The sequence below is a fragment of the Macaca mulatta genome, chromosome 4, assembly GCF_049350105.2.
Source record: "Macaca mulatta isolate MMU2019108-1 chromosome 4, T2T-MMU8v2.0, whole genome shotgun sequence".
Classification (NCBI taxonomy): Eukaryota; Metazoa; Chordata; class Mammalia; order Primates; family Cercopithecidae; genus Macaca; species Macaca mulatta.
In genome coordinates, this window is record NC_133409.1 from 49,790,313 (window position 1) to 49,813,239 (window position 22,927).

The 22,927-nt window shown below is 36.8% G+C and overlaps 1 protein-coding gene across 9 annotated transcripts in view; it reads left to right on the forward strand.

Moving 5' to 3' along the window:
• Nucleotides 1-22,927, forward strand: part of UTRN (utrophin) — a 576,786-nt gene that overhangs the window by 244,876 nt on the left and 308,983 nt on the right. For all 9 annotated transcript variants that reach the window (XM_015137213.3, XM_077999492.1, XM_015137214.3 and 6 more), the window contains 6 exons: nucleotides 3,020-3,155; nucleotides 4,758-4,907; nucleotides 8,278-8,353; nucleotides 14,184-14,398; nucleotides 16,466-16,583; nucleotides 20,532-20,737. In XM_015137213.3, coding sequence (XP_014992699.3) covers nucleotides 3,020-3,155; nucleotides 4,758-4,907; nucleotides 8,278-8,353; nucleotides 14,184-14,398; nucleotides 16,466-16,583; nucleotides 20,532-20,737 — 901 coding nt within the window. The remainder of the gene's footprint in view (nucleotides 1-3,019; nucleotides 3,156-4,757; nucleotides 4,908-8,277; nucleotides 8,354-14,183; nucleotides 14,399-16,465; nucleotides 16,584-20,531; nucleotides 20,738-22,927) is intronic.

Here is a 22,927-nt window from a genome sequence, read left to right on the forward strand (position 1 = left end):
AAATGTACATGCCTTGACTATTCATAGTAAACACTTAAAGTATCTATTTCTGATGAAAGCAAGTTAGCTTAGAACTTATTCTCTAAGCATATTGCTGAATTTTGCCAATGATTGATTAATGACTTGATCAGTATTTATTGAGCTCTATGTTTAGCACTGAAGATACAAGTATGATTAAGGAACTCTAAGAATAAGAAAATGATGAAAGAAAACATCATTAAAGAGATAAGAGTGTCACAGAGGCAGATATGATGGGCTGTGGAATTTAAGTGTCATAGAGGAAGCATGCCAAAGCTGAGTTTTAAAGCATTTATAGCAATTTCCTATAAATTTCTAGGCAGAAGAAGTAAAACAGCAGAAGTGGGAGGTATGAATGGCATCCTCGTGTGAGAGATCTGCAAAGGATTGAAAGGAGAGGAGGGTTCAATGACCAGGGGAAGGATTGGAAAATGAGGTCCCATAAGATCTTATATGTCATGCTATTCAGTTTGCATGGAGGGTCTTAGCTTGAAATGATTTATCTCCTAGACCTTTATTGTTTTTTTGAGACAGAGTCTTGCTCTGTCACCCAGTCTGGAGTGCAGTGACATGATGTCAACTCACTACAACCTCTGCCTCCTGAGCTCAGGCAATTCTCATGCCTCAGCCTCCTTAGTATCTGGGAAGACAGGTGCCTGCCACCATGCCTGGCTAATTTTCATATTTTTAGTAGAGATGGCATTTCACCATGTTGGCCAGGCTGGTCTAGAACTCCTGGCCTCAAGTTGATCCGCTGGCCTTGACCTCTCAAAATTCTGGGATTATAGGCATGAGCCACAGTGCCTGTCCTCTCCTAGACCTTTTTAAGGAAAAACATGTACCTGCTGGGAGCGTTTTAACCATAAATGCAGAAATTCTTCTAAAGATAGATCTCTGTGGAGTGTGGTAATTACAGCTGCTAAAACTCACAAGGTGAAGGTAATACATGTTTTTACTCATCTTGTGGAAGTGAAAAGAATAATGAATCTCTTCTCCAACAGCTTATATTTTGACTAAAACAATGTTTATCTTCATAAATTAATGCTAAACTTCATTTTAGGTTTGTAATCTATATTAAATTGGGACCATCTTGGGTAGATTGCATATATATTGTTAATAAAGTCATTGAAAATTATCACGCAGTTCAATTTGTTTTTGTATTGAGTGCCTGTAGTTAAGAATTTGCATAGTTCAGCAACCTGCGGAGTTATTTCTTCCCTTTTTTGGAGACAAGGTCTTGTTCTGATACCCAGGCTGGAGTGGAATGGTGGAGTCATAGCTCACTGCATCCTTGAGTCCCTGGGCTCCAGCAATCCTTTCACCTTAGTCTTCTGAGTAGTTGGGGCTGCAAGTGTGTGCCACCACACCCAGCAGATTTTTAAACTGTTTGTAAAAATAAGGTCTCACCATGTTGTCCAGGCTGGTCTCGAACTCCTAGGCTCAAGTGATCCTCCTGCCTCAGTCTCTCAAAGTGCTGGGATTACAGCCATGAGCCACCATGCCCAGTGGGTTATTCGTTAGTGAGCAATTGTTATCTTCTGTTAGAACATGAATTTATAATTTGTTTTTACTCTTGGAGGTAACATTTAAAAGGTATATTATATTTAGCTAATTTGCAGATGAAAATATTGGGTGACTCAAATATATCTTATTGAAATCATTTGATAATGCTAGTTTCCTTTATAGTTCTGTTTTCAAAGTACTAAATTAGTCATGATCATGAAACATTGGAAAGTGAAATTTCAACCGTTTTTTGGAAACAAAGGCCTATAATAATATTTTGGGTGTTTCCAAAGTCATTATTTAAGTTACATACTTTTCACTATGGAGGGTAGATTACTTGGTTTAGTCTTAGTAATTAGTGCTATTGCTGTATTTATTTATTTTTTATCTCAAAGGAGCATTCTTTCTCAATGGATACTTAAAAATTATGATTTTATAGTTATTTTCATTTTTTAAACATTATACATCAAATATTGACTGTTTATTAAATATGTGAGTATTATTTAGTATTTTATTACATGTATTGCAAGATTATGTTAGACCTTTTGTGAATAAAAATGAAAACTCCTAGCTGTTAAACCATAAATTCTTATTAGGGATGATATGATATAATTCACTTAAAAATTGCATTCAGTTTTTAAACCAGCAGTTAATCATAGCAGCTATAAAAATAAAGATACCACCAGGCTTTTAATAGCTTTCAAATCCTTTTAAAAAACACATAATCTTATTTGTCATATGAGTTCTAATCATATTCCTATCTTTTGACAGATGGTTTATATTCTTATAAATGTTATTCTTACAACACTATAAAGATCTAATTGAGGCAGTTCCTTTTTTATATTCATTTGACTGTTTTCCTTGCATCATTTAAAATTTCTGCTTTTTTTCTACATCTTTTTGTAACTTAGTTCTATATTCAAATATAATGGTTATTTTAATAAACAAGCCAAATTCACATGTTTCTTGTCTTCCCTAATACTTGTAAGATTCTCCCATTCTTTGTGCCTTGCTTTTTTCTTATTCTTTCTGTCCTATGAATAATGTAGAGTAATAGTTACCACCTAATGTGATAACATGTCATATAATGATTCCTTTCAGTATTCGTGGAACACTCAAAGAGAATTATACTTTTTCCCTATTATTTTAGATAAAGACATTTTTCATGTTTTAAAAAATTTCCATTATGTTGCAGAGTGGTATCTAACTTTTAAAAAGTCTTTTGTATTGAATTTCTACATAATTTTTTATGATGAGGGAAGATAATAATCTTTAGTTTCAATGGTTTTGAATTTAATGAAGAAAAAAACTTATTGGTCTATTAAGCAGTCTTTAGCATTGTAGAATACATAGTTTCACTTAAAAATACATATTAAAATAATTATTAGAAATTATTTATTTTGGGAAATCTTTATTCAGGATATCCAAAGCAAATATATAACTTTCTGCTTAATTGGGCATTTTTTCCTCAATATTTTAAAATAATATATTCTTTTAGGCTGAAAGGAGAAAGCAAGCAGGTGATGGAGTACAGGCATCAGCTAGATGGGATTATCTGTTGGTTAACAAAGGCTGAGCATGCTATGCAAAAGAGATCGACCGCCGAATTGGGAGAAAACCTGCAAGAATTAAGAGTAAGTTGTTTATTTCTCTCTATATGCCTTTGGTGCCCAAACATTATACTTCAGAATCATATACTGCATGTCTGAAGAAGAAAAGGGAAAAGAAACTTGGTACTTTTTGGTAAATGTGGTGAACTTGAAAGAGGAATATCTTTTATTTTTTTAAAGAGCAGTTATAATTTTGGTCTTGCAGAGCTTAAACTTCACTTACATAAAAAGAACAAACTATTATGGTGTCAGTATTAGACCAAAGGTTTTTAGGATATTGTAAACTGACTTTATCATTTTAAAATACAATAGGGCTATGAAATACAGTTTTTTTGTTTTTAGATTTGGAAGACAATTACTGATTATTATCTATAAAGCTGAGTGCAGCTTTATAGATAATAATCAGTAATTATCGGAGTGAATTGCTGAGAAACAAAATGCAGCTTGCAATGGGTTTAGCATCATGGTTGTATTAATCAGATTTTCTTTGTTGGTTTGCAACTAACAAGTATTATTTATGGTTGTATATGTATACAATCTATAAAAATTCATACATATATAGATGTATAAATATATTTAAATATCTATAAATTTTGTATTCATAAATATTTATTTTTTGTGTTAAAAATTAAAATACTTGTTGCAGAACACTCAGCATAATATGCTCACATTTTTATTTTAAAAAAGAAATTGTGGGCTGGGTGCTGTGGCTCATGCCTGTAATCCTAGCACTTTGGAAGGCCAAGGCGGGCAGATCACAGGGTCAGGAGATCAAGACAATCCTGGCTAACACGGTGAACCCCCATTTCTACTCAAAATACAAAAAAAAAAAAAAAATTAGCTGGGCTTGGTGGTGGGTGCCTGTAGTCCCAGCTATTCGAGACGCTGAGGCAGGAGAATGGCGTGAACCCAGGAGGCAGAGATTTCAGTGAACCAAGATTGTGCCACTGCACTCCAGCTTGGGTGACAGAGCGAGACTCTGTCTGTCTCAAAAAAAAAAAAAAAAAAAAAAAGAAAAGAAATTATGAGTGTGTATTCATACATGTACAAGCATAAAAGTGTATGTGAAAGGTTACTTACTAATTCAATCAGAAATTTTGTCTATAAAGGAGTATGATTGAAACATTTTGAGAAAGAAACATAGAATAATGATGAAAAATATTTTGTGAAACATATATTATGTTTTCTTTTTAAAATGTGACAATATCTAACAAACTTCCTTTTTTATCTAAAATTTTCAATAGTTTCTTTGGGAATGTCTCTTTTGTAAACAATTTGGGGAGAGTTAGAAAAGGTGGGACAGTATATTAGGATGGAATAGCAAGGAGGAGATAAGAACAGAATGTTAAATTAGTAATGTAAAAATAATATATGACCTGGTTAAGAGACAGTGAGTACCAGAGAGCGCATTTGTGCCCAGGATTTCAAAAATACACACGGAAGGCACGTGCTCACTCCCGTTAGTCATCATTTGTTAGCATGAGCTTAAGCTTCTTATAAGTTTATTTTTCACTTAACAAATTAGAAATTTACATTTATATAATGTCAAAAAGGTTTCTAATACAGTTCTTGAACTTTCCTTTATCTGATTACCTTCTAACTACACCTGTCTTTTAACTTCTCCAGGACTTAACTCAAGAAATGGAAGTACACGCTGAAAAACTCAAATGGCTGAATAGAACTGAATTGGAGATACTTTCAGATAAAAGTCTGAGTTTACCTGAAAGGGATAAAATTTCAGAAAGCTTAAGGACTGTAAATATGACATGGAATAAGGTGTGTATAAAGTTACTATCACACATATCTCAAACTGATTGATTTTGTTGTCAGAGATGTGGGATCATGTAACTGCTTTACTTTCAAGTATATCCAAATGGGACAAATTTTACTAAAGCTTACTAATGTTTATATTTTTTATCGATCATAGACAGAGGCATATATTCTAGAAGAATACTTTTTATTTTATATGGAACTATTTGGCCTAGGGAATTTATACATTATATACTACATTAAATAATGAATATATGTTGGAATTAGGTAAGAAGATTCCAGTGATTATATTCTGAAAATGAAGACCTTAAAATAGCATTCTGAGCCGGGTGCATTGGTTCACACCTGTAATCCCAACACTTTGGGAGGCCGAGATGGGCGGGATCACATGAGTCCAGGAATTTGACACCAGCCTGGCCAACACTCTACTTTAGTAGAGTAGAGTGAAACCCCATCTCTACTAAAAATACAAAAATTTGCCAGGCATGGTGGCACATGCCTGTAATCGCAGCTACTTGGGAGGCTGAGGCACGAGAATTGCCTATACCTGGGAGGTGGAGGTTGCAGTGAGCTGCAGTCACTCCACTGGACCCCAGCCTGGGTGACAAACAAACAAACAGAAAATAGCATCCTGATTTTGCACATGACTTTTCACACATGTATGTTTATTTTCAATGATTTCATTCATTAAATATATATTTACTAGGTTCCAGTGAAATGTAATGGCATATGACTACAAATACAGCTAAGATATTTTTCCCTCCTACCATTATTATTATTTTTTTGCCATTGAACTGTTAAAAGTAGATAAAATCATAGATTTTTTTTTTTTTTGTTAGACGTGGTACATACCATATCAGAGTATGAGGTCTATATAGGACATTAAATGGATATATCTCTGTCCTTGATTTGGATGGACTCCACATCAGTCATTTTCTCTCTCATCCTCTTTAAATGGTAGCCAGTATCCTATAGCTAATGATGCAGGTACTTTATTGATCTGGTCTCACTGCCTGTTGAGTCACTGTGATTCACACATGTGTATCTCTGGTCTGGACCTTTCTCCATACTCTAGACTTGCATATACAACTACCTGCTCATATACCTTGCATATACAACTACCTATCTCTCCTTAAATGTCTAGTAGGCACCTCAAACTAACATACACAATCGAGCTCTTGATATCCCTCTCCCTTCTGTGCCTTCATGTACATCTCCCACCTTAGTCAATGGAAGTTTCATCCTTATTATTACTTAGGTCGGAAACATTGGAATCAATTCTATGGTATATGAATTCTATCACAAAAAGAAGCGAAGAAAACCCCCAAACCAAAAACTATACCTCAGTCACCATTATGAGCTTTTCCTTGAAAGTGCATATCTACTGGATGGATGGTTTATTGGCTAGCCAGATGGCTACATATGATAAGGCAAACGTAGCAGAAGTTTGACAGTTGTAGATGTCAGATGGCACATAGATGTTTCCACTACAATTCTTTCAACTCTTCTTAGGTCAAAAAATATCATACATTTGACTGCTTCTCACTACCCCCATTGCCACTAACTTGTTTCAAGCCTGCCATTATGTCTTCCCTTGATGACTACAAAGTCTGCCCCACCGATCTCCCCTGCTTCTTCCTTTGCCCTTTGTTATTCTGTGCTAGACAAAGCAGTCAATATGATTGGTTAAAACACAGTTCAGATCAAGTGACTTCTCTGAGCAAAGTCCACCAATGGTTTTCTCTTGCTCAGGGTCAAAGCCAAAATGCATTTTTGGCTTATAAGACTTCTCATGGCCTGGCATCATCTGATCTCTCCTACAATATCCACTGCTCTCTCTCCCCTACATTCCTTTCCAGACATATTAGGTCTTGTGTCCCTTGCCAGAAAGGCTGTCCATATTCAGTCAAAGCACACATATTTATTTAACACGAAGGGTATCAGTGGGTATTCTGCAGAAAAGAGCACAGTGCTTAATTTGGGTGCACTATGTCAGACAAAGCTAGAGCTTTTGTTATTGCAGGATTTCATGTAGATTTTAATATAATTCACTGTGGTGAATTATGAATGTCTGGGGCCAAGAATGCTCATTGTGCAGAAAATCTCAACAAACATACTTTGGTTAATTCTAACATGGGATATTTCATTCATTCATACACTCATTCATTCACTCAATAGGTTTTTATTGGAGTCTTACTTTCTGCCAGGTATCATTTTAAGAGATAGGAATGTATTAAAGAGCATGGCATTCCTTCTAACTCAAGGAGCTTATCATGGATGAGACCAGTAGACAAGCAATTCTAATATCCAGGTACTGATAGGCACATAAAGGTGGAGCACCTGCCTGGCTTTGAGGGGTAGCTGTGGAGGGTTTTGTTGAAAAGATCACATTCCAGTTAATTTATGAAGGATGAATAGGAATTGGTCGGGTGAAGAATGAGGGAAAGGGCAATGTAGAGAGAAGTGGCAAATGAAAGTGTCTAGAAGAGATAGAGAATGAACACAGTGTATATATAGGTCCAGGAAGTAGCTCAATGTAGAATGAAAGGCTGAGGGATGTTCTCAGAGATGAGAGCCTGGAGGACTCACTGTGCATCACAAGGAATTTGAGCTCTATGTTGCAAACTACCACTTTGAGGGTAGTGGACAGCTATTGATGGGTTTTAAGCAGAGGAAAGTCATATTTTTGAAATATTGCTATAGCTTTACTACAGAGATAGATGGAGTGATCCTAAGAATTGATACAGAAAAATTAGAATCTTCGGAAGAGTTTATGAAATGGGTATCAGGGAAGACAGGGAAAAGGAATTCAGATTTGGACATGTCTGAATATCTAGTTCACAGAAAGGGCTGGACTGGACTGAAGATATGTTTTGGGCAGTCTTTAGCCTCTCAAAATAGCCTCTCAAAACTCCATTTGATTCCTGAAACCTTTGGAAACCAGGACTCAGGGAGAGCCCAGGGTGAAGGGCTAGAAGAGCAACACACCTACCCTGGAGGATATTGGTATTTGATGGATGGGCAGAAGAAAAGGAGCTGGTGAAGGAAATTGAGGAGAGCCAGCCAGCCATAGAGGCAGGAGGACAGCTAGAATTGCAGAGTGATAACAAAATTCCAGGGAGGGGGAGTGGTCAGCATTAACTGGTACACATGGGTCAGGACAGCTAAGGACTGGTTGGTGTTTTTGTTAGCAATGTCAGCGGAGTTAGGGGCTCAAACAAGATTGCAGTGGAGAGTGAATGTAGAGCCAGAAGTTTAGGTGGTTAGGGGAAGAAGAGTGGCAGAGCTGCCATTCACAATAACACCTCCTCTTTTGAACTACAGTCATCTTTATTTATATAGTATTTTTCTCTTTCTGTTTGTCCTGATGTGGTAGATTTGCAGAGAAGTGCCTACCACCCTGAAGGAGTGCATCCAGGAGCCTAGTTCTGTTTCACAGACAAGGATTGCTGGTAAGATATAGTTTATCTTTAACAAAATTTTTTTAAAAATCAATAAAGTAAAATTTTGTGATATGAGCCTCATATATGAATTAGAAAGACTTATTTAGTAACATTGTGCCATTTTCTTTATTTAATCTACTTTCAATGATTTGAAAAAAACATCTTCTTAAACCCAAGACACATTTGGCTGCCCAGTATGGGCAAGGCATTTGTTCTCACGGTAGATAAGGCTGGACTTTCTCTGGACTCCAGGGCTACCTGGGCATCCACAGGTCCTGCTGAAGGGAAGATGAGAGGCTAGGTGAAAAAACTGGGGACTAGTTTTCTGGGTCCATGCAGCTTTGCAGGAAATCAGCTATAACTTGCTGTGTTAATGTGAGCTTGGTTAGGATATGTAATTAGACCTTGATTGTGACTGAGAACAAAAGGCTTAGATATCCTGGGAAGCAGGTGGGAGATGGGGATTTAGAAGCATTCTCCATGCTAGGAGACAAATACTTCTCACTTGGATGTGGAGAAAGAAGAATGTTTTCCACTATTTCCTTCTCTCTTTATCCAGATTAGATCGCAGGCTGCTGCCCCATAGCCACTGTCGCCACTGCCTTGTAGATTTTTTGAACCATCATGCCCTGCTCTTCCTCTGTTGAGTCACGTGGCAAAACCCCAAATGTGACTAACTGTCCACTCACACCCTGCCAGCTGCTTCTGCTGATTCTTTTTATTGCTCTTCCCTGCTTTTTTTCTTCTCCCTCCTCCTTCTCCTCCTCCTTGACTTCCATGTCCACCTTCTGCTTTCTACCTCTTCCCTCCACCTCTACCTCTTCCGCCTCTTTTTTTTTCCGGTCCTGTTTATTTTTCTTATTCCTCTTATTTTTCTTTTCTTCTTCTCCTCCTCCTTCCCCTCAAGTTTTGGAAAAAGTGATGAGAGACAAGATTTTTTTTTTTTTCATTTTTTGAGATTGCAAGCTAATTGAGGGCCATGTTTGTGTTCTTTATTACTTGTCTTTCTGGAAATTTGCACAAAAAATACCTGGGGGCCTGATCAAGTTTCTTGATTAATATTCAGAACACTTGAGTTGACATTTGGGTACTGCTGCTTTGCAAATACAAGCTCAACTCCATAATCATAGGGAACGGATTTGATGCATTTTATAAAATCGTCATGGGTTATCTTTCTTTTTAAAACTTCATTATGGTAAAAGAGCAGGGAAAATCTGAATACATATTTAGAAGTATAAAAAGCTAACAGCGAAGCTACAACTTCCATTAGGTGGATGGCTCATTTTTAACAAGTTATTTGTTCTTGGGACGGGCCTGAGACCTGAAGCTAATCTTAGTATGTCTCTCTCCTCCTGCACAATATTTTAATGCAGTTCCTTCTTCTTTTTAACATTATATTTAGAAAATAAAATTAACCATTTTAAAGTGAACAATTTAGTGACATTTAATGCATTCAAAATGTTGTACAACCACTATTTCTATCTAGTTCCAAAATATTTCTATCACTCCAAAGTAAAACCTCTTACTCATTAAGCAGTTTCTTCTCATTCCCTCCTACTCCCGGCCCCTGGCAACTACCAATCTGCATTCTGTCTCCATGGATTTATCTATTCTGGATATTTCATATAAATGGAATCGTACGATGCTTCTTTCACTTAGCATAATGTTTTTGAGGTTCATCCTTGCCAACACCTTGCTGACTGTACTCATTTCAGAGCTATGACTATCTATCTCAAATAAGCACTCAGCACTAAGAGACAGTCCTACCATACTTTCTTCTGAGTACTCCTTGGTACTCATTTCTCAACTAATGACCTCATCTCATTTTTAAAGGAAGAAAAAAAACTTTTTCTTTTTCCAGATAAAATCTTTTTCGTTTTCCCACCAGAGAATCCATCAAGCTACCTGATGCTGTACTCACACACTCTACATACTTCCTTCCTGTTCAGAGAAAGGGTTATTATCTCTTTTCCTTTCTAAGACAAACTCCTCCACTTATGCATAGGATCCCATCTTCTCTGGGCTGCTTACATATCCTCTTTATCTAATACTCTACTGGATCATCCTTATTGCCATACCTTTTGATGCATGTAGTTCTAGTGTACTCATTTAAACTGATGTACAATATTATATAACATTGGATATACTACAGTCCTGTAAAGTCTCTTCTGTACCTATGCTTACCAGTCCCAGAACTGTAGACAATTTTTTTTTTTTTAACTGTAGATGATTCACCCAGTCCTTAGGCCAATAAACTTGGAGTCAACCTCAACTCTTCTCTGGAATTAATATTCAAGCCATCAGCAAGTAGTATCATTTCCATGTTCCATTCTACCTACTTCCATGGTCTTGAACACCCTCATCTTTCATTGGAATATACCCCTAACTCAAAATCCTGATTCTATTCTTGCCTCAGTGCTTCTCCATGACCTATTCCTCTGATAACAGATAGAGTGATGCTTTCTAAACATAAGTTTGATTGTGTTGCTTCTTTGATCACAGTCTTTTAATCACTTCCATCCACATAAATGAGTTCCAAAGTCTGGTCTTGGTCCAGAACACCATGCATATCTGCCTGTCTCTCTAATCACATTTCTTATTACTTTTCCCTCTGTTCATTCTGTTTCAAATACGCTGGTCTTCTTGCTGTTTCAAACATGCCAGGAACATATGCATTTCTGGTCTTTGTGCTTGCCATTCTTCTTGTCTTCCCCAAATGTTCTTCTCTCAGATATTTTCATGTTTCACGTAATCACTTCCTTTAGTTCTTCTTCAAATATCCCTTTCTAGGATAGCCCTTTTATACCCACAATATCTCAGATACACCCTGTCTCTCTTTGTCTTCTTGTATTGATTTTACTTCATAATACACATCCATTTTCGCTATAGAATGCAAACTCTGGCCAGGCGTGGTGGCTCACGCCTGTAATCTAATCCCAGCGCTTTGGGAGGCTGAGGCGGGTGGATCACCTGAGGTCAGGAGTTCGAGACCAGCCTGGCCAATATGGTGAAAGTCTGTTTCTACTAAAAATACAAAAATTAGCCGGGCCTGGTGGCAGGTGCCTGTAATCCCAGCTACTTGGGAGGCTGAGGCTGGAGAATCGCTTGAACCCAGGAGGTGGAGGTTGCAGTGAGCCGAGATCGCACCATTGCCCTTCAGCCCGAACTTTGTCTTGCACACTCCCATGCCTGCAGCATCTAGAATAGTACCTTACACATAATAGGTTCTTGATAGGTATTTGGTGAATTAAAACAATAAATTTTTTTAACTACAAAAAAAGTTAAAAGTGAAAATTGGGCAGAAGGATGTGTGAGGTATTCTGTAGGGTGTGTATCTATTGACGGAATCACTGGGTTATAGCGTATGGGTGCCTTCTACTTCAGTAGCTGCCATTAGGGTGCTGTCTAGATTACTTGACCCAGTTTACACTGACACTGGCTGTGTGTGATGGGTTCTTATTGTTCTACAACATTACCAGCACCTCAACACTTCGTTCTCAGGACCCCTTTACGCTTGTAAAAATTATTGAGGACGCTCAGAGAGCTTTTGTTTTTGTAAGTGATATCTATCGATATTTACCTAACTAGAAAACATTTCCATTAATTCATTTATTAAGTTCTTTAATAATAATAATAAAGGTTTTATATGTTAACAAAAATAGCATGTTTTGTAACATATTAGTATAAGATGCTGGGCACAGGGGATCATGTCTATAATTCCAGGAGTTTGGGAGGCTGAGGCAGGAGGATCACTTCAGCCCAGGGAGTTTGAGACCAGCCTGGGTAACATAGGGAGACCCTGTTTCTACAAAAAATTAAAAAAAAAAAAAATTAGCCAGGCTTGGTGATGCAGGCCTATAGTTCCAACTACTCAGGAGGCAGCAGTGGGAGAATCACTTGAACCCAGGAGGTTGAGGCTGCAGTGAGCTGTTTTCATGCCTCTACATCCCAGCCTGGGTGACAGAGTGAGCCCCTATCTCAAAGAAAAAACAAACAAACAAACAAAAACCCAACTATTTTCTAAAACAAACAAAAACCTGGGAAAGCTACAGTTTTATATTTTTTGAAATCTCTTAAATGTCTAGCTTAATAGAACACACCTGTATTCTTATTTCTGCTTCTGCATTTGGTCTCTTGTGATATCACATGTTATGTAGACTTAGATAAAACACACTGTACACTTGGGAGAGAATGAGCCTAAAAAGGCAAATAATATGCTGATGGTAATAGTGTAGGGCATCTCGACCCTTGGAAGGGTCTCTAGAAACCTGGAGCTTCTCAGATGTCACTTTGCTGATGGTGGTCATTGGATATAGGGTATTTCCTTTTAATTTGTACTATCTCAGTTATAGATGAGGTCGGACATTTATTTCACATTTTTATGTTTATTGCCTTTTAAATTTCCTCTTTTGTGGATTGTCTTTAGACGATTTTTTAAGTTTTAGAAAAAGTATTTTGGTTATCAGTTCTTTGTGTGGAATGTGCATTGCAAATACCATCTCCTTTCTTGTTTCAAAGGCTTTTAAAATCTTTACTTATGGTGCTCTTTGGAATTCTTAACCATTAATGGTTTATTAATAGCTTCCCTTTTTTGTGTTTTGTTTGAGAGCTACTTCAGTCCTCTGAAGTAATAAAAATATTCCATATTTTTAACTAACAAGTTTGTTTTTCATATTTGGGTCCTTAATCCACTAAGAATTAATTTTTCTATGGTGCATGTGAGGTTAAAATCAGTCCCATCATTGCCCTGCTGCAGCCGTGAGTCACCACTTTATTGAACAGTAAATTCTTCTTCATTGATCTGTAATTCAGTCTCTGCCAAGGTCAGATTTCTCTGCCACCTACACACTGTGACTCTTCTCTTCTGTTGGTCTCTTTAAATGTCTCAGTCCATAATATACTGAGTTAATAATTATTAGCTAAATAATATAACTTAGTATCTGAGAGGGCATATTCCTCTACCAAAAATAATAATCATAATAAAATTGACTGTTGTTTGTCGTTTTCTCTTTTATATTAATTTTATAACCAGAAATTTCAATTAATGATTTTGTTAAGTTACACTCAACACTGTTGGGATTTTTATTAGGATTGTGCTGAATTTACAGATTGGCTGTACATTTTAGAAAATTATTTAAGCCTCATCTAATATACCTGAAGTCAGTTACAGATGGTTTTAGTTACTAATTCAACTACTTATTGTATCAAAACCAATCAATGTGGCAATGGATATTAAATACATACTTTTTTTGTATTTCCTGACTCAGTAATTCTACTTGGGAAATTTATACTAAGATAGGGATCAGAAATGTGCAACATACTCTACACAAAAAGATATTCCTTCCAAGTTTTTTTAAAATTAAAATAAAATTTCAGGAGCAATCTAAATATCAAAGGGTTAAATAAAAGTGAACATGGGTATAGGTTATTACATAGATATTCACAATTGTATTTAATAAGAATAAAATATGCTCACATTATAAAGTTAAATGAAAAAAGAATAAAAATTTTGAATAAGTTGGCTTTATAATTAAAATCATCTTGCCAAAATAAAATAATACTTCCAATTCTCCCACATTTGTATTTTTAGTTTTTCTCAGTGTCAGTGTTGATTACGTTCTAGAATGTTGCAAAACTGTTTCGTTGGCTTGATAGCTACCAAAGACATACGGATATTACAGGTAATGCCATAGCCATTTCAGTATGAAAAAAATAACCTCTTAGAGTTTTTTTACTTAAACTAAATTTTATTTAAATACACATACATATGCACCGTGACACCACCATAATTAAAACATCCTGTTGATTGATTTCTCTTTTGCTACGTTTTTTATTTCAGCTCATCCTAGTGTCCAAAAGGTGGTGCTAGTATCATCTGCGTCAGATATTCCTGTTCAGTCTCATCGTACTTCAGAAATTTCAATTCCTGCTGATCTTGATAAAACTATAACAGAACTAGCCGACTGGCTGGTATTAATCGACCAGATGCTGAAGTCCAACATTGTCACTGTCGGGGATGTAGAAGAGATCAATAAGACCGTTTCCCGAATGAAAGTAGGTGCATAGGGTATAAAGCCTTGTCATGGAAACACCACAACCCAGAAGTAGACTAGATCTGTTTGAATCCCTTTTGTTTATCCTAAACTATGAGAGAATGAGGTTTGAAAAATTCTGTATCTGTCAAACAACCATCCAGGGCTAACTACAAAGCAGAGAACCTTTCTTGCATTTATACTGTTGTGATATGACTTAAACTAAAGACCCAGTGCATTTTTAAAAACTAAAACTGATACCATAAAGCTAGGCACATTAGTATAAACATAAGCTGGTGTTAACATTTCATGCCTATTGTGTGATGTAGGATAATCTCCTAAAGTGCCTTTGTAACATATATTTCATAATGAGATTAATTTCTGATTTGAGAAGTATCTCCTATACTTTTATTACTATACATGTACCATCTAATATTAATTTGTAAAATTATTTTTCCCTATTTAGTGTGTGCTAAGTTCTGGGTTGCAAGTGGTACAAGGATACTGACAAGAATTAGGTAGAAATTGGGAATCGACAAAATAATAATAATAGCTATTGTTAACTTTTATTAAGTGCTTCATGTGTGCTGGTCATTTTTCTAAGTATTTTATACATGTTATCTCATTCAGTTACGTAATAATCTTGTGAGGTAGGTACTGTTTCTATCCCCACATTAAAAATAAGCCCACACCGAGGCAGAGGCACTGAGTACATATGAGTTGACAAATTACTGTGGCAAGGCAAGAGTCTAATAAAAGCCTCAGGACAAGTACAAGCAACCTGTTGGGGGAGCCGGGATGAGGAAGGGGATCCCTTCTCTAGTGATGGAAAGCAAACTGTGTGGGGTTTTGGTATCTAGGATAAAGTGATGACATTCCTGGTATAGGGAACAGAGTGAATAAAGTCATGTGGTACAGGAGGCACGAAGGACAGTAGGGCCAACATTTGTGCAATTAAGAAATATAGTGTGAAGCAAGGCAGGAAAAGCAGTTCAAGTTCCCTTTGTGAAGGAGCCTGCAGGCTGTGCAAAGCCCTTTGGATTTTTAGTCTGTAAGAAATTGGTAAGTATTTTCTTCCCATTTCTTTTTCTTTTTTAAAATTATGGCTAGAAACTCATGATAGCAATGCTCTGCTTTAGTAGAAGACTAGGATGGATTGGAGGCAAGAAATGCTTAAATCAAGGCAAAGAGCCCTTTCTGAAATGATTAAGATGATGCTGTTGCAATTAGTGGAAATGAGGAATAGAAGATATGGAGTGTGAATGAGAGTTTGAGTGATTTAGTTTCAGACGTGTTGTGGTGAGGAGTCCTTATGCCATTTAGAAGGAAGTGATCAACATTCATGTGCCCTGGGATTTAGGATTGAAAGTTGTGAGCAATCATTTGACACCAGAGGAGTAGCTGAAATCTACAAAATTGGTGAATTTGTAAAGAGGAAGGACTGGGAAAAAGTCATTTGCTACTATTTGTATTTTTTGTAAATTGTTTTTTAGTCTCTATGACTGTTATTAGTTCTGTACTGAAAACACATGATTTTCCTGATGTTGTTGCCATTTCTCCCATATTTATCATCACTGAGAGACAAACCACCTACAGCAGCAGTTTTTCATGTCTAAGAGGATTTAATTTATAGTTATTCCTCTTAGCACTTTTCTATGTCATCCCCAACCCTACGACATTAGTTTGTGTTCATATCTGACACAGAACACATATGCAAGGCATCAGCAGCAGCACTAACTGCTAATGGTTTCAGGGCATTTTTCAGCTTTTGAAGGGATTTTCTTTATTTAATGTCCTCAGACTGGATGTACTTGAGGTGTCAGTATTTTATTATTTCTTTTATGTGAAAACAAAAACACAGAGAGGTAAAGGTCCTTGCCTGGTGACTCAGGTGCTAAATGGAAGAACTGAGATTTGAATGCAGGATCTTTGACTTTAAATCATGCACTCATTTTCTGCCATGTTGCTGATGCCTCACTGTGCGGGAGAAGGAAAATAATGACAACTTTGATGTCAGCACATCTGTTTTGCTTATTATTCTTCTCATATGGCTTATTAACCTATCCGAATAATCATTTCTACTTAACAGATTACAAAGGCTGACTTAGAACAGCGCCATCCTCAGCTCGATTATGTTTTTACATTGGCACAGAATTTGAAAAATAAAGCTTCCAGTTCCGATGTGAGAACAGCAATTACAGAAAAATGTAAGTTTTTTTTTTAAAAAGTTATGTATCATCATCCACTTTCCCTGCAAATGGTGACACACACACACATACACACACAAAAAAAACCCCACACATTTTCAAAGATTATTCAACTTAGAGTAATAGTGTTTAATATTTGTTACTCTTTATTTATACAGAAACGTAGCTTTTTCTTGTTTTTATCTTTTGTGAACATTGTTACAATGACCTTATGAAGCCCTTAATTATTACGATCATGACTCTTAAGTAATTACTTACACGTTGGGTTTTCTTCTCTTAACTTAGGCTTTCTTTTAGAGGAATAAAAAAAAGTCAGAGAAACGCACAAGAATGCAAATCCTTTCTCTCATTATACTGTATTCTCTAAAATCAGGTCTTAGTATGTATTTTAACTCAACCCAAAATTCAGTCCACAAATATTTATTGAACAACTACTATGTGCTTATGTGACTGACATTAATTTGGGGATACTTTAGTTAAAAATGAGAGAAAACAACAACAAAAAATAAACATACAAAACAATAGCAAACAAAGATTCTTGCTTGGGGTTTGCATTCTAGCTCAGAAGCATCTAGCTTCTACAAACCCTTCTTAGTGGAAATGTACTACCAATAGCAAACGAAGTCTAAATTCTCAAGAGTGACATCTAGGGATTGTCACAATCTGCTGCCACTACCCCTTCTCTCACTTCAGCCCTCAGTCCAGCCTGTAGTTATGCTGTTATTCCTTAAAATATCCTGACATTTCCTGGTCTTCTTACCTTTATTCACATTATTTTTTTTTTCTCTTGGCCTTTTCTTCCCAGGTGAAATTCTACGCAGCAGCTAAAATGTCACCCACTTTGTGATGTCTTTCCCTCCTCTTCTGGTCCCTGGTGAATGTTAATTTCTATTTTTAGTTCCTTCTATGGCCTTTCCCCCCATAGCTTTATTATAGATCTCACAACTACTTTAATTCTGTCTCCCTTCCATAGATTGTGAATATCCATCTTTCTGCCCTCGGGCCTTTCACAGTTCCCAATACAAATTAACTACCTAATAAATGCTTGTGGCAAAATATAAACTGGAAGGATAACGCCTAATCTTTCTCAAGGGAAGGAAGTCAGCTACTCTTCCTGTAAAAAGTATGTTTTGATTTCAAAAAAAATCATGGTAGCAACAAGGGTATTATAGGAGATACATTAGAAAAGAACTTTTAGTGTATGAAAGTGTTGGCTTATTTTTACTAAATACATTGTTTTCCTTCTTTTCTCTTTTTGTGAATGGATGGATTGTGCCTATTATGGAACTTTGGAGTGAGCCAGTTTCCCTCACATCACAGGGGAGCTCCTCTGCTCTAGTGATACTAAACTATCGACAAAACCATTTCCAGTTTGCTTTTTCTATCATCTTGATGTTTTTTTTTTTTTTTTTTTTTTTTCATCACCTCTCTTTTTGTCCAAAACTTCTTTGAGGTGTTTGTTTGTTTGTGTATTCGTTTTTACAAGACTTTCCTTCTCCTAAATATCTTCCCTTTCCTATTTAATGTACACACTCTATTTTCTCTCTATATATAAATATTTCTGTGTGTGTAGATGTTCTATAGCCTTCATCACTCCTCATTATATGAAAAACTCTTCTCAGCGGGAATGTCCTGCTACCAATAGTAACCTGGTTTTAGGGCTTAACACACAATGAATGAGACAATTTACTTATTTTTTATGACAAACCTGTGATATTTACTCTCGCTTGATGTCTTTGGTTTCATTTGTTTAATGTTAAAAGATTCTATTAGTAATAGAATTGGTCATAAGTACTTTATGTAACTTTTTAATTGATGGAACATTATGATAGTTTTGTCCTCTCTTAAGTTTAAAACTTAAGCAATTTATTTAAACAGCTACGACATCATAAAACAGATTGTCTCATTGAGCAAGTTTTAAAGAATGATGTCACGTAAGTATAACTTAAGGTCTTCTGAACAACCTTAAGTTGATAGCTTTTTTTTTTGCTTGTTTGTTTTTGAGATGGAGTTTCACTCTTGTTGCCCAGGCTGGAGTGCAATGGTGCAGTCTTGGCTTACTGCAACCTCTACCTCCCGGGTTCAAGCAGTTCTCCTGCCTCAGCCTCCCAAGTAGCTGGGATTACAGGCACCCGCTACCACGCCCAGCTAATTTTGAATGTTTGGTAGAAAGAGGGTTTCACCATGTTGGTCAGGCTGGTCTTGAACTTCTGACCTCAGGTGATCCACCTGCTTCGGCCTCCCAAAATGCTGGGATTAGGGGCGTGAGCCGCCGCACCCAGCCAGTTGATAGCTTTCATGTTTTACTATAACCATATATTATCCCAAGAACTTTGCCAAAGTGTTCCATGATAACTCAGCTGGAATGTTTTGTTTTAGTTACATTCCTCCTGGGCCTGGTACTTAACTATAGCCTTTCTTTTTGTCTGATAATCAAAGCATCTTCCAGCAGTGTGGTTTTAACATTCTACTTACTTATTATCAGCAGGTTCTTGCAGATATTCTAAGTTATTGTTTATTAGTACCTCAGTTCAAGATTACAAACTAACTCTGAAGTGATTAATACAAAATTTAAGGCTGGGTGCAGCACTTACAAAAGATTTAAGGCCTCCCAGCACTTTGGGAGGCCGAGGCGGGCGGATCATGAGATCAGGAAATCGCAACCATCCTGGTTAACACGGTGAAACCCCGCCTCTACTAAAAATACAAAAAATTAGCCGGTCATGGTGGCAGATGCATGTAGTCCCAGCTACTCGGGAGGCTGAGGCAGGAGAATGACGTAAACCCGGGAAGTGGAGGCGGAGCTTGCACTAAGCCGAGATCGTGTTGCTGCACTCCAGACAGAGCGAGAATCCGTCTCAAAAACAATATATACAAATAAAAATAAAAAATAAAAATTTAAGTTTCCAACTGGGCGCAGTGGCTCATGCCTGTATTCCCAGCACTTTGGGAGGCCGAGGCAGACAGGTCAGGAGTTTGAGACCTGGCCAACGTGATGAAGCCCGGTCTCTACTAAAAATACAAAATTAGCCGGGTGTGATGGCACACAACTGTAATCCCAGCTACTTGGGAGGCTGAGGCAGGAGAAGCACTTGTACCCGGGGGCGGAGGATGCAGCAAGGCAAAAGCTGAGCTCGTGCCACTGCGCTCCAGCCTAGGCAAGGGATCGAGATTCTCGCTCAAAAAAAAAAAAAAAAAAAAAGTTTCCTTACATCTCTCTGTCTTTAAAACCATGTTAAAAATAGAGAAAGGAGAAGAGAGGAAGCTACAAGAGAAATAGAGAAGGTGATAATGAGTAAAAGGACTAGAAATAAACAACAATAAAAGACGAGGGACAAGAACCAGTGTGGAATTTTTATGGTGAAGAGCTGCTGGGTGCATAGTACATGAGTCTCTTTTACTTTTAGTGTTTCTCTTGAACTTGAACATATAAAATTCCTTTTAGAAAATTTTCCTGCTACAGTAAAATAATGCAAAAATATTCTTACACAGTTCGTTTTCTTCTAAAATCAAGACTGCCTGAGAAAAATCTCCTTTGAGGGTAACAAGTGACTGTCTTAAAGTTCTATCATGAAGTACTGTTAAACCCTACCTTCATCAAACCAGGTCTATAAATACAACTATAAATACAAAATTAAATAGAAAATTATTTTCTTTATAATGTTTTGGTAGTGTCTGTTTATAATAGTAGATATTTTCTTGTGAGTTGTTTTAGAGCACTGAAAATAGAGTTCAAGATTTTTTTTCTCAAGCATGGTTTCAGAAATATATCAATTGTATAGGATGGCAGATGTGTATTAAAATTCCTTTAAAATGTGTTTATCAGCTCACCTTCTTTCTTTTTTCTGCTCATAGACTTATTTGTGATACATTTGATATCTGGTATTTTTTCTTTCTCCTGAGAGTTACATGTTGGGATTTTTTTTTCTTTTATAATGCTACCCTCAGTGGAAAGGGTCAAGAACCAGTGGGATGGCACTCAGCATGGTGTTGAGCTAAGACAGCAGCAGCTTGAGGACATGATTATTGACAGTCTTCAGTGGGATGACCACAGGGAGGAGACTGAAGAACTGATGAGAAAACATGAGGCTCGACTCTATATTCTTCAGCAATCCCGACGGGATCCACTCACCAAACAAATTTCTGATAACCAAGTAAGACTCATCAGATATTTTTTGGCAGTATTATTTTGTTGGATACACTTTTTTTTTCCTATTGTTCACTGTAATTCTTAACAATAGGACCCTGTCATGTTTTTTTCCTAAGTTCTTAGAGTATATATTGAAATTTATTGAAAAATTTGATCTGGAAGATTTTTCTGAAAAATTTCTGGAGGCGTAGCAAGTAAGAATGTGCATGACTTTTTGCAAGTGAAACACACCCTCAAATCAGCATCTAGAAAGAGAACATTTTCAAGATTCCAGGAAGGCTCTTTTGCTCCCTTCCGTTCTGTATTAGTCTGTTCTCACATTGCTATAAATAACTACCTGAGACTGGGTAATTTATGAAGAAAGGAGATTTAATTGACTCACAGTTCATTTGAGGGATAATGTAGTGAAGCATGACTGGGAGGCACCAGGAAATTTAAAATAATGGTGGAAAGCAAAGAAGCAGCAGGCACCTTCTTTACAAGGCAGCAAGACAGAGAGAGAAAGATAGAAAGGAGAAGTGCCACAGATTTTATTTATTTATTGGAGACATTGTCTCACTTTGTTGCTGAGTCTGGAATGCAGTGGTACGATCTCAGCTCATTGCAAGCTCCACCTCTGGGTTCAAGCGATTCTTGCCTCAGCCTCCCAAGTAGCTGGGATGACAGGCATGCACCACCACACCCAGCTAATTTTTGTATTTTTTGTAGAGATGGGGTTCTGCCATGTTGCCCAGGCTTATCTGCAACTCCTGAGCTCAAGTAGTCTACTCACCTCGGCCTCCCAAGTGTCACACACTTTTAAACCATCCGATCTTGTGAGAATTCACTATCACAAGAACAGCACGGGGGAAATTCATCCCCATGATCCAGTCACCTCCCACCAGGCTCCTCCTTCAATTGAACATGAGATTTGGGTGGGGACACAAATCCAAACCATATTACTTACTTACCCTGAAGGTTATTTTTATTAATAAAATGTTCCAAGACTTTCTTTTGAGGGCTACTGTAGTGAACAAATCAGGTAAGTTTAGTTTCCTTTAATGTCTTTTTAACCAAACGGTTTTATTAATTTCATAATAGCAAGCATCTTTTTTGTCATCAGGTCAGTTATAGAGTTGATAATATTGAACAACTATGGTAGTTTCAAAAGTGCTTTTAAGATTCTCTGTATAAAATTATAAAATAGTCTTGAATTAGAGATTTTGGTTGTGAGGTTATAGTTTGGTATAACATTTATTTGCCTTTCAGCTAGCCTAAGATAGAAGTGTATATCTGTGAAGAATTTAAGAGAGTATACGTAGAAAACAATCAAAAATGTGGAAGTATGTTTTTATTCTCCACAAATGCAGACTTTACTGGGTTACAGTTTTAAAAGCAGGTGGCCAGTTATACGTGTTTCTGGATCATTCTCTGTGTTTGTGATACTGCTGATTGTTTCCACCAAGTGATTCCTAAGTCCTAGTGAAGCCCCTGACCCCTTAACTAGAGGAGTACAATTAAAATGATGTCAGTGTTTCAGTTATCATATTAGAAGATTATTTTCTAATCAGCAGTGTGGTTATTTTCTTCTGAAACCTTAGGCTGATTTAAAATCTTCCCAATTGCTACAAAAAGCATTATATTAAAAGTTTCAGTCGTCATTTAGATTTCATGGTGAGTACCTTCATCCAGAGACTCTCAGAGGCTGAAAAACTATATCAAAGAACCAATGCCAGTGGACAAATTCAGCATCAGTTTGGCTATTCAAGTAAACTCTCAGTAAACCTTGCTTGGCAGCTTGATCCATTCAAGTGGTTCTTTGTAAACACACCTTGTGATCCAGGGGCAAGTGATGGAAGATGTCCATGTTGTTGATCCTTCACGTTTCTCCAGGCATGTATGCAGGAACTCTCTCTGTATTCAGTCCTTTGTGACGCATGTCCCTGTAAGGATCAGAGGTACAACAGAAGGAATGAAAAAGACAAATGGTTTGAGGAAGGAAAATATCTCAAAAAGAAAAAGATAATAATCTTGTAATATTGTCATCTATGTACCTGATCACTTTCTTAGATAGTTTCTTTTCACTTCTCCTAATTTTGGTTTCTGCTTCATATAAGAAAGGATTTGCCCCCAGTCTGTTTTCATCTCATGATATCTGTATCTAAAGCATGTCAAAATCTGCTGGGAGTACTATTGTTTTGATGATACTAATTAC